The sequence below is a fragment of the Nycticebus coucang genome, chromosome 6 (assembly GCF_027406575.1).
Source record: "Nycticebus coucang isolate mNycCou1 chromosome 6, mNycCou1.pri, whole genome shotgun sequence".
Classification (NCBI taxonomy): Eukaryota; Metazoa; Chordata; class Mammalia; order Primates; family Lorisidae; genus Nycticebus; species Nycticebus coucang.
In genome coordinates, this window is record NC_069785.1 from 79774369 (window position 1) to 79786936 (window position 12568).

Consider the following 12568-nt stretch of genomic DNA (forward strand, 5'->3'; position numbering starts at 1 on the left):
CACCTTTTTTGATATCAGAGAGATTATTTATTATGAAATTGTACCAGCTGGGCAAACAGTTAACCAAGTTTACTATTTAGAAGTGCTAAAAGACTGTGTGAAAAACTTAGAGGAAAATGACCTGAACTTTTCACAAATAATTCGTCTTGCATGGTGACAGTGCACCAGCTCACTTGGCACTGTCTGTGAAGGAGTTTTTAGCCAGTAAATAAATAACTGTATTGGAATATCCTCCCCACTCACCTAATCTGGCCCTCAACGACTTTCTTCTTTGCCTGAAAATAAAGGAAATAATGAAAGGGAGACATTTTGATGACATTCAGGACATCCAGTGTAATGTGAAGACAACTTTGATGGCTATTCCAGAAAAAAGAGTTCCAAAGTTGCTTTGAAGGGTGGACTAAGCATTGGTGTCAGTGCATAGCTTCCCAAGAGGAGAGCGTCAGTGATGATCATATGATATTCAGTAATGACATATATAGCACTTTTTCTAGGTTGAGTTTGCAAAGTTAATTTTCAGACCTCATATTTATTTTGACTAATATTTATTAGTTCATTCAGTGATCATTTTATTGAGTTACTGCAAGTCATGTGTTTTGCAAGGGTCAAAGCTATGAAAAATGTGTGCCATTGAACTCAACAGGGAGGTATATACGTATATAACAAATCTTATCACATTAGGATAAGTGCTGGACAGTAAAGGTATTTTCCTTAGCACAAAAGAGAACGCCTTATTTATATAGAGAGTAGAAAGAACAGAGAATTCAGGGAACATTTATACTTTAAATATTTATGCCTTTTTAAGTTAAAAAACTCAAACAGGTACAAATAAGGGAGCACACTGCATATAGAGTTAGGGAGCAGAACATGAGCAGTTTTATTGATTGTGTTAAAAATTAGGGGTGTTAATGTTTTATGATTCTTTATGGCATTGGTGTTAGTAAATTATAATATCAATATATTTTTAAGTTTATTGATTAGTATTTGCTGTTTATGAGCATTAGAAAGCCTTCCCATATTTATCCCTGATTTCTGTGTGATTTGAGTACAGTGTATTTTAATCAGTGCTAGGCTAATTTATATTTAAAAATACAGAGCACTCCTCTTAGAGAAGCTATAGCTTTCTCTCTCAAAGGAACATCAAGATTTTTATTTTTATCATTGTAAGTTTGTTATTAACTTATCCTTTAACTGAGTAAATGATATGTTTGAATTTTTAATTTGAATCTTCAGCATTACTTTTGTTCGTTTCTCTATATCAGGGCCATTTTATAAAAATTATTATAGTTTTAAGTTATGTTTTACTTTTCAGCAGTCATTAGGCATTAATAATTTGGAGACAAATAAGACATGATTTTTGCCTTTCTGGTAAAGAATAAATTACAATTTGATATGAAACAGTATAATTAAAGAATGTATAAAGTTCAGCGATACCATAGAGGAGGCAATAATTAGCTCTGTGGTCAAAGGAGCATGTCAGGCAACATTCTCTGGCTAAGGTGACTTCTTAGCTGGGACTTGGGGAGAAACATATTTACATATTGTTAAGTAGACACCTTTGCTTCCTTCTTTGCGTTTAGTAGATTTGAATATTTGAAATATAATCATTTTCTTCATTTTAGAAATAATGACTCACTTCACAATTGGGAACATTCATTAAAGCTTAAAGAAAAGAGGAAAGTAGTAAGGAATTTTTTGTACTGATTACATCTTGACTTAAGTGTAAAATGGTTTTAGCCCTTCAGAATTATCTTCCTTTTTAAAAGTGTAGAAATTTCTTATGGATTCAATTTTCAATAAAAAACTTTGAACATATCTACTTATAGTTTAGTTGAGATACGCTGATATTGTTAGAAAAATTCACTGGTAGTATATAACTGATATATGTAGTTAAAAATTTATTATTAACTATATAAATAAATAATTTATTCATTATTAAATGTATAAGTCACAGAAGCCAAGCATTCTGTAAAGACAAGAACAATCCTAATCCTAGGTAAGATCCTAACCTAATATAGAATTTGAAAGACTGTCCATCTATTTATAGTTATACTTGAAGCATTCCTGTAAACTATTAAAGGGAGTAGTGATACTTGCTTCTTTTAGGTAAAATACTGACTACTGCCATGTTTATCTCAGTTTGCTATTATTGTTATATATGTTCTTGAGGTCAATTTTATGCTTAATTTTTTAAGGTATTCTTTTTTATCCTTTCATCTTAGTCATTTGAATTATAGTTATAAAAATAAGGTTGTACAATCATTTCTTTGGCTGCCATAAATACATCCTGATAATGGAACACTGAGAAGGCAAGAGTTAGTTCTAATTCCTTTGATGTATGTTTGTTTTCTTTACCTGTAGGCATTTGGATTTATAATACATGTTATTTTGCAAAGTCATACTTTGTTTATTAAACAGATATTTAGGAATCCCTGTTCTGTGCGAGGCTGTTTGTAGGGTCCAAAGTTTTGTTTTTATTTTTTATGGAACTTAAAATGTAGGTGAGGAATTGCTAGCCGAATTAAATATTTTACTCATTATCTGTATAGTTACCAATTTTCTTTTCTAGTTATTAGAAACAGAAATAAAATGTTGGGTCCTTTTAAAGTTCAGTCATCTCTTTTAGTGCAGGGTTGGAGTAGGCCCTATATCCATGAAGACAATCAGCAGGTTGATGTTAGGTTTATGAGTCTACAACATGGCTATATTGCACATACATAAAGTAAGTTTTATATAAATGTGTCCGTATAAGGTATGTCCTTCATAAGATCAATTTATTATTTTTGATTTTTTTTTTGCTTGATTTTTTTTTTCCCCCCTTGGGCATGGTTTGAACCTACCACCTCCAGTACATGGGGCTGGTGTCCTACTCCTTAGAGCCACATGCTGTGCCCACAATTTATAATTTTCAGAATTATTTTCCTGAATCTCTTGTTTTTAGGAAATATGAAATGAAAAATTCTGTTTTAATTCTTCATACAGATTCTGTATAAAATTCTGTTTTAATTCTTTATACAAATCATAACACAGATTTCTTTAAGTCAGTTTGACTCTAAGAGAAAATATTTTTGATTATATTTTCTTTAATAGAGAAAATTTACTGCCTTGCGCAGTGGCTCATGCCTGTAATCCCGACACTGTGGAAGGCTGAGGCAGGAGGATTGCTTGAGCTCAGCAGTTCGAGGCTTGTCTGAGCGAGAGTGAGACCCCAACTCATGAAAAAATTAAAAAACTCAGCTGGGCACGGTGGCAAGCACCTGTAATCCCAGTGACTTTGGAGGCTGAGGCAACATGATGCCCACAGCCTGAGTCTGAGGTTGCAGTGAGCTACGATGCCATTGCACTCAGCTCAGGGTATAGGGTAGAACTCTGTCTCAACAACAACAACAACAACAACAACATAGAGAAAATTTACTATTCCAGATTTGATTGTATATTAGTCTTAAGAGATTTTGAGATATCCTATAGGTCATCAAGTTAGCATACATTATTCTTGATTAGTAATGAGAAATAGCTACAAGTTGGGCGGCGCCTGTGGCTCAGTGAGTTGGGCGCCGGCCCCATATACTGAGGGTGACGGGTTCAAACCCAGCCCCGGCCAAACTGCAACAACAAAAAAAATGGCCGGGTGTTGTGGTGGGCGCCTGTAGTCCCAGCTGCTCGGGAGGCTGGGGCAGGAGAATCACGGAAGCCTAAGAGCTGGAGGTTGCTGTGAGTCCTGTGACATCATGGCACTCTACCAGGGCGGTAAAGTGAGACTCTGTCTCTACAAAAAAAAAAAAAAAAAAAAGAAAAGAAATAGCTACAAGTTCATAAAGACATGCTTGACATTAAAGAATATATTTAAAATGTTATTATATGACTCCAGCAGTCTGCACACTGCCAAATATGCCCTTTTGAAATCAGTGCATTCTCTTCAATACCTCGTCCATCTCTTCAATTCCTGGTCCACTTTTCTCTATCTCCACCCACCACACTCCCTCCATGGAAGAAAGAGGGAGGGAGGGAGGAATGAGGAAGGGAGGGAGGGAGGGAGAGATCTTTTGGCTTATTACTTTTAAAAGGTTTTCTTTCTCTTGGATGGAGAGAACATGTGGAAATAAAGTTACAATTGTGAGCTCCATTAAGTATTAGAAATGTTCAAATCTCTCTTCAGTGTTGTTGGAACAAAAACTGCTTTGTTAATTTTTTTTTCTGCTATCCCTTGCGGCTAAACACAGTACTGAGAGCTTACCTATATTCGTAATTTAGATCTCACAATAAACTGAAACTCTTTAAGATGAAGCAACTTGCCCAAGGCTCTATAAGTAATGGATGCTAGAGCCTAGATCAGTTTATTCCATTAATCACAGAAGGGGGACCAGAGGGAAGTTGTGCTAGCTACCTGGGAATGGTAATTATTGACAGCAATGTATCAATTACGTGAAGAACATGTTAGTAACATGGTGAAAATTAACAAAGTACTTTGACTAGCAAAGTACTATAGGACATAGTATTTTATGTTGAAGTTTTTCCTATTTTCGTATCTTCTGTCTTAATGGTGACAATGATGATAATTACTGAGAATTTTGTACATGCGAGGCCCTGTGGTAAGTGCTTTTCATGTATTATCTGTTCCTTATAACATCCTAGGAAATATATATTAATCTTCCAGAAAACTAAGGCACAGCGAATGTAACTAACTAGACCAGACTCACCCAGCTAGTAAATAATGGAGTCAGGAAACAAAACCAGGGAATCTGACCCAGTGCCCACTCTCATACCTACTCTGCTTGTATTATATTATCTGTTTCTCCTTCCCACAAGCTTTCTTTGTTTGAATCTATTATGAAACCTTAGTTCAGAAATAAAATCTGTTAACTTTTTTCCGGATATTTCTATAGTTGTGTATTAACATAAGGTTTTTGAAGTTAGTAATCAGAAAATACATATTAAATTCCCACAGAAGTATGATATAGTGTTGGCTTTTAATAGTATTTATTTCCATAGTTGTGTGTAACACTGACAAGTTATAGGAAAACCAGATATCATTGCTTTTTGATTTTTGTTTAATTTGAGGTGAGCTAGGGATCTACTTGGTTTGAATATGTTAGTGTCAAAGTTGTTAACTTTAATTATTTTTATTTTACACATGATTCTAACATTTTAAAAATTATTTCTAACATTAGGAACGCAAGAGAGCTCTTGAGGCCGAACGGCAGGCCCGTGTAGAAGAATTGTTGATGAAGAGGAAAGAACAAGAAGCCCGAATTGAACAACAGAGGCAAGAAAAGGAAAAAGCCCGCGAGGATGCAGCCCGGGAAAGAGCTAGGTGTGTCGTTTGCTATCTTGATTTTGATCCTGATGAACACATGTGAGATTTGTCTTTTTGTGGTTGGCTTACTTATTTCACTTAACATAATGTTCTCCAATTCCATTTCTGTTGTGGCAAATGGCAGGGCTTTTTGTATTTCTGTTGAATTTTCATTTTCTCATATATTTCTATGGGCTTAATTACAACCCATGTTTGAAATCATAAGGCTGGCCAATGTAAGTTCAAAAGAGGCACTTCTGTAAGCAGTAAGGAAAACTGATCAGACTAACTGCAGACTTCTTGACTGAAAGCCTACAAGCCAAAAGTGAGTGGTACCCAACTTCAGCCTTCCCAAACAGAATAATGGCCAGCCTACAGTCATGTACCCTGCAAAACTAAGTTTCTTACATGAGGGAGAAATAAAGATTTTCTCAGACAAGCAATCACTGAGGCAATTTGTGAAGAGCAGACTTTCCCTGTCGCAGGTACTCAGCCCTACCAGATCAGCATGGTAGACACCCACCAGAGTAAAACCATCCCAAAGCTAAAGTTCAGAGGGCAGTAACCGCAATGGTTGAAGAGGTAAAACAAAGTAGTAAGGATCTACCCAATAGAATGAACAGAAAAATACCACACTCATCAATTCTTTCAATAAATGTGAATGGCAGGCGGCACCTGTGGCTCAGTGAGTAGGGCGCCGGCCCCATATGCCGAGGGTGGCGGGTTCAAACCCAGCCCCGGCCAAACTGCAACAAAAAAATAGCCGGGTGTTGTGGCGGGTGCCTGTAGTCCCAGCTGCTCCGGAGGCTGAGGCAAGAGAATCGCTGAAGCCCAAGAGTTGGAGGTTGCTGTGAGCCGTGTGACACCACGGCACTCTACTGAGGGCCATAAAGTGAGACTCTGTCTCTACAAAAAAAAAAAAAAAAAAATGTGAATGGCTTGAATTCCTCACTGAAGAGACATAGGCTGACCAAACGGATAAAAAAATACAATCCTGGGCGGCGCCTGTGGCTCAGTCGGTAGGACGCCGGCCCCATGTACCGAGGGTGGCGGGTTCAAACCTGGCCCCGGCCAAATTGCAACCAAAAAAACAAAATAGCTGGGTGTTGTGGCGGGTACCTGTAGTCCCAGCTACTCGGGAGGCTGAGTCAAGAGAATCGCTTGGGCCCAGGAGTTGGAGGTTGCTGTGAGCTGTGTGAGGCCATGGCACTCTACCGAGGGCCATAAAGTGAGACTCTTATCTCTACAAAAAAAAAAAAAAAATACAATCCAAATATCTGTTGTCTCTTGGAAACACATCTGACCCACAAGGAGTCGTTTAGACTCAAAGTGAAAGGATGGAAAACAAATTTTATGCAATTAGAAACCAAAAAGCCAATGTAGCCATTCTCAGATGATGTTGACTTTGAATCAACAAAAGTAAAGAAAGACAAGGAATGGCAAAGGGACCAAATCAACAAGAATATTTAATAATCCTAAATATTTATTCTTACAACACAGTAGTGTCCAGATTCATAAATGAAATTCTACTGGGTTTAAACAAAATGATAAACAGCAGTATCATAATTGCCGGGTACTTCCACATCCCATTGACAGAACTGTACAGATCCTCCAAACAGAAAACAACACATTGGTAATTGCTTTGTTGGCAATTGTAAATTAAGCTGCAATAAACAGTCTAGTGTAAATGTCCTTATGATAAAATGATTTTTTTTTTCTTCTGGGTAGATGCCTAGTAATGGGATTGCAGGATTGAATGGGAAGTCTAATTTGAGTTCTTTGCATATTCTCCATACTTCCTTCCAAAAAGGGTGTATTAATTTGCAGTCCCATGGATTTGGTTTGCTAATATTTTAGTCAGGACTATTGTATCAGTGTTGATCAGAGACATTTGACTGTAGTTTTCTTTTCATGTTTTGTCTTTATCTCAGATATTCATGTGATGCTGGCTTCATACAATGTGTTTATAAGTATAGATGTATTTCTCGTAAAGTTTTAGAATTAGGAGGATTACTCACCTTTAAGTGTCTGGTAGAATTCAACCATGTAGCCATCTGTTCCTGGACTTTTCTTTACAGGGAAGTTTTTTATTTCTTCTTCTGTCTTGTTAGTAGTTATTGATCTATTTAGACTTTCTATTTTTTAATTGTTTAATCTTGGGCAGTATGTAATTTTTTAGGAATTTATTTATTTTTCCTAGATTATCCAAATTTTTGGCATTGTTTACAATGGTGTCCCTTATTTTCCTTTTTATTTCTGAGGTGTCCATTATATTTTCTTTACTTTTATCTTTGATTTTATTTATTGAAGTCTTTTCTCTTTTTTTTCCTTAATTAGACTAGCTAAGAGTTTGTTGGTTTTAATTTTTAAAAATTCAACTCTTAGTTTTACTGATACTTTCTGTGATTTTTTTTTGTTTTTTGATATATTTCTATTCTGATTTTTATTTTCTTCGTTCTGCTGATATTCAGCTTAGTTTGTCCTTTTTCTAGTTCCTCGAGCTATAATGTCTATTAGGGAATTTCTTCCTTTTTAATGTAGGCATTTCTTACTATAAACTTCCCTTCTTGAAGTTCTTTTGCTGCATCCTGTAGATTTTGGTTTACTATGTTTACATTTTCATTTGTCAAGATATTTTCAAATTTACTCTTGACTTCTTCTTTGACCCATTGGTTATTTAAGAGCATGTCGTTTAATTGCCACATATTTGTGATTTTTGAAGATTTGTCATGTTGTTGACTTCTAGTTTCATACTATCATGGTATGAGAGAATTGTAGCTATGATTAGTTTTTCTTGAATTTATTAAGAGGTGTTTCATAGTTTAACATGTCTTCTGTCTTGGAGAATGCTGCATGTGTGCTAGAGAAATATGCTTATTTTGTTGCTGTTCTATGGAAAGTTCTGTGTATGTTTATTAGCTCAATTTATTCAAAAGTATAGTTCAAGTCCAGTGTTTCATTATTAATTTTCTGTCGATTTATCTTTTGTTGCAGTGAGGTATTGAAGTCTCTGGCTTTTATTGTATTGCTATTATTTCTCCCTTCATGTCTTTTTTTTTTGGCCGGGGCTAGGTTTGAACTGCCACCTCTGGCATGTGGGACCGGCCCCCTACTCCTTGAGCCACAGGCGCCGCCCCTCCCTTCATGTCTTTTAATATTTATATTTTTAATTGCTCAAGTGATATATATATCTATGTATATATATCTTTACAATTATTGTGTCCTCTTGATGAATTGACTTCTTATGACCTGTGTTTTCTCTGTTGATAATTTTTAAGGTGAAGTCTATTACATCAAATATAAGTATAGCCATAAAATATCTTCTTCCATCCCTTCATATTCAGCATGTAAGTGTTGTAAATGTTTTAGTGGGTCTCTTATTGCTGACATGTAGTTGGGTATTAATTTTATCCATTGAGCCACTCTATGACTTTTACTTAGAGAATTTACTTGTTTACATTCAGATTATTCGTGGTAGAAAAGGACTTACTACTGCCATTTTAAGATTTGTTTTCTGGTTGTTTTGTGTCTTCTTTGTTTCTTACTTTCTCTGTTGTTCACCTTTGTGATTTGATAACTTTATACAGTGCTAAGCTTTGATTCCTTTCTCTTTATCATTTGTATATATGCCGTAGTTTTTTGGTTTCTGGTTACCAGGAGACCTATATAAAACATCTTATAATTCATTATTTTAAGGCTATAACAACTCACTTCTGTCACATACAAAAACTAGACTTTTATCATCCATTCCCACAATTCATCTTTTTTCCTTTTTTATTTTTGAGACAGAGTCTTGCTTTGTCACCCAGTCTGGAGTGTAGTGGCATGATCACAGGTCTCTACAGCCTCAAACTCCTGAGCTCCTGTGATCCTCCTGCAACTCTAATCTCCAAGTAGCTAGGACCTGGGACTACCTGTTCCTAGTACCCTGCCTGGTTAATTTTAAAATATTTTGTATAGACTATTTTGCCCAGACTGGTCTCAACTCTTGGCCTCAAATAATCCTCCCACCTTGGCTTTTCAAAGCACTGGGATTACAGGTGTGAGCCCCCACACCTGACCAATTTATGTTTTTAATATTGCAGGGGGTTCTTAAAATCTTTTTATACTGTGTATTCCTTAACAATTTTTTGTAGCTTTAGTTATTTTTGATGTTTTTTGACCTTCAACCTTTATATGCCACCCTTATAGTTGTGTAGTTTTCTGAATTTGACTAGCTATAATATTCACCTCTACCAGTTAGTTTTATACTTTTATATGTATTTATGATAGTAATTATTACCATTTTCTTTCCTCTTGAAGAACTCCCTTAAGCATTTCTTATAAGGCAGGTCGAGTGGCAATGAATTCCTTTAGCTTTTGTTTGTTGGGAGAAGATTTTATTTCTTCATTGTTTATAAACGTCAATTTTCCTAGATATAGTATTTGTTGTTGGCATTTTTTTTTTTTTCTTTTAGCACTTGAAATATATTATCCCATTCTCTCCTGGCTTGTGGGGTTTCTGCTGATTCTGATTTTTTTTTTTTTTTTTTTGGGACAGAGTCCTTAGTAGAGTGCTGTAGCATCACAGCTCACAGCAACCTCAAACTCTTGGGCTTAACGGATTTCTCTTACCTCAGCCTCCCAAGTAGCTGGGATTACAGGCACCCACCATAACACCCAGCTATTCTGTGTTACAGTTGCCATTGATTTTTTTTTTTAGATGGCCTGGGTCCGGATTTGACCCTGCCAGTGTATGTGGCTGACGCTGTAATCACTGTGCGAAGGGTGCTGAGCCTGATTCTGATTTTCTAAAATGTTAAATCCAGCTTGCATTCCTAGGATAACCCCAACTTTGTTTTGTTGTTTCATTGTAATTTGCTGATATACCTCATTACTAGATTTAGATAACTAATTTTTCAGGGTTTTAACCTGGGGGGTAAGTATTTTATAAAATAGTGAACAGGTTTATGAATTATAACATAAATACGAAATTACACAAAGGTATAAGTGTATAGCTCAATCAATTTATCATAACAACCATGCAACTCCAGTCTGTTCAAGAACTAAAACATAATAGCACTTCAAAGAAAACCCCTCATATTCCCTCCACATCAGTGTTTCTTCTTCCTCATGGTAATCACTTTTCTTATTTTTAATAATACTGGCTAGTTATTGGATCTATGCCTAGGAATGGAATTGCTGGAGGCTAGTGTATGCAAATAGTCAACTTTAGTAGACATTGCCAAATGTCTGAGTTTGAGTATTCAGATCCCCCACACCTTTGCATATAATTGGAATTGATAGTCTTAAATTTTTTTTTCACAATTTTATTGTGGTATAGCTAACATACAAAAGATTATACTTATTAAAGTGTGCAATTTGTTGTGTTCTCACGAATGTAACTCCCACAAAACCATCACTACAATCAAGATAATGAATATATTACCCTGACCTCCAGTTTTTTTCATGCTTCTTCGTAATCCATTCTTTTTTCCTTCCACCCTCATCCCAATACAGCTACTGATTTGCTTTCTCTTTTGACTGTTGTCTTTTACTAATCATGATTATTTTGAGATTTTTTTAAAGTTGTACATACTTATAGCTTGCTCTGTTTTTAAAATTGTTAAGTAGTATTTGTATATATGTTGCCAATTACTATTCATTTACTTGTTTGCAGACATTGGAGTTACTTCTGGTTTTTTGGCTATTTCAGTTAAAGCTGATATGGATGTTCATGTATGAGTTTGTGTAGACATTCAGTTTTATTTCTCATGGTGATGCGATTAACTGGGAGAGGAATGACTTGTTTGTAGAGTACATGTATGTTAAACTATTGAAGAAACTACAAACTGTTCTTTCAAAGTGAGTTTACCATTTTACATACCACCATTAGCAAATGAGACTTTGAGTTCCTTTACAGCTCTTCGTGGATCAGTTTTTTAAATGTATATTTTTGTAGTGTGTACCTAGTCATATTTTATTGTTTTTTTTTTTTTTGCATTTCTCTGATAATTGTGATTTTAAGCAATTTTCATGTGTTTAGTGTCTATATATGTATTTGATTTGGTGAAATGTCTATACATGTCTTGTGCACATTTTTCAGTTGGTTGAGTCTTGGGTTACTGAATTGTAAGAGCTCTTTATATAACTTGGATACACATCCTCTGTTAAACACATCACTTATATACTCTATGGCTTATCTTTTTATTAATAATGTCTTTGAAGAGCAAAAGTTTTAATGTTTTATGAAGTTTCTCCTATGTTTTCTTCAAGATTTGTATTAGCTTGAGCACTTACATTAGGTGTGTATTGTCCTTCCTGTTGCAGAGTTGTTATCCTACAACTTCTTTTCACCTCTTTTCTATGTTGAAGTGTTCTGGTTTTACATTTTTCCTTCTTTATTTAAATAAACTTTCATTTTGCTATAGCATATTCTTCAATAGCTTGTAGAGAAACCATTCTTGGGAGCTAATTTTTTATTTTTGAAACACTGCAAATGATCTGAAAATGTCTTATTCTACTTCCCAGTTGATCAGGCCTAAAATTCTAGATCAAAAATCATTTCCTCTCATAATTTTGAAGACAACGTTTGTCTTCTAGTTCCTAGTGTTGCTGTTGAGAAGTGTATTTTCAAAAGTCCTGTTTCTTTACATAATTTCTTTTTGTTTAATTCTTCATTAAATCATAACTGTGTACATTAATGCATTTAGGGGGTACAATGTGCTGATTTGATATACAATGTGGAATGCTTACATCTAACTAATTAACATAGCCATTGCCTTGCATACTTATTTGTTGTGGCAAAAACATTCATTCTCTATTCTTAATAGTATAGAAAAGTATCATTGCATTATGCACATTAGGTTGGATCCCCCCCAAAAGCATGCCGCCTCCCAGGCTCCCCCGTCCCCTCTCTTTCCTCTTCCCTCCTTCTTTCTGGACTATAGTTATGTTTTACTGTTCCTATGAATGTGTAGGTGATTATATATTGATTTCATAGTAGTATTGAATACATTGGATACTTTTTTTTCCATTCTTTTTTAAATTTTTTAATTTATTTTTTATTATTAAATCATAGCTATGTACATTAATGAAATCATGGGGCAGCATACACTGGTTTTATAGAACATTTGACACATTTTCCTCAGTGGTTAACATAGCCTTCCTGGCATTTTCTTAATTATTGTGTTAAGACATTTACATTCTACATTTACTAAGTTTCACATATACCCTTGTAAGATGCACTGCAGGTGTAATCCCACCAATCACCCTCCCTCTGCCCCCTCTCCCCTC

The 12568-nt window shown here is 35.2% G+C and overlaps 1 protein-coding gene across 1 annotated transcript in view; it reads left to right on the top strand.

Moving 5' to 3' along the window:
• Positions 1–12568, top strand: part of SCAPER (S-phase cyclin A associated protein in the ER) — a 580407-nt gene that overhangs the window by 222193 nt on the left and 345646 nt on the right. The window contains exon 17 of the mRNA XM_053594624.1: positions 5169–5311. Coding sequence (XP_053450599.1) covers positions 5169–5311 — 143 coding nt within the window. The remainder of the gene's footprint in view (positions 1–5168; positions 5312–12568) is intronic.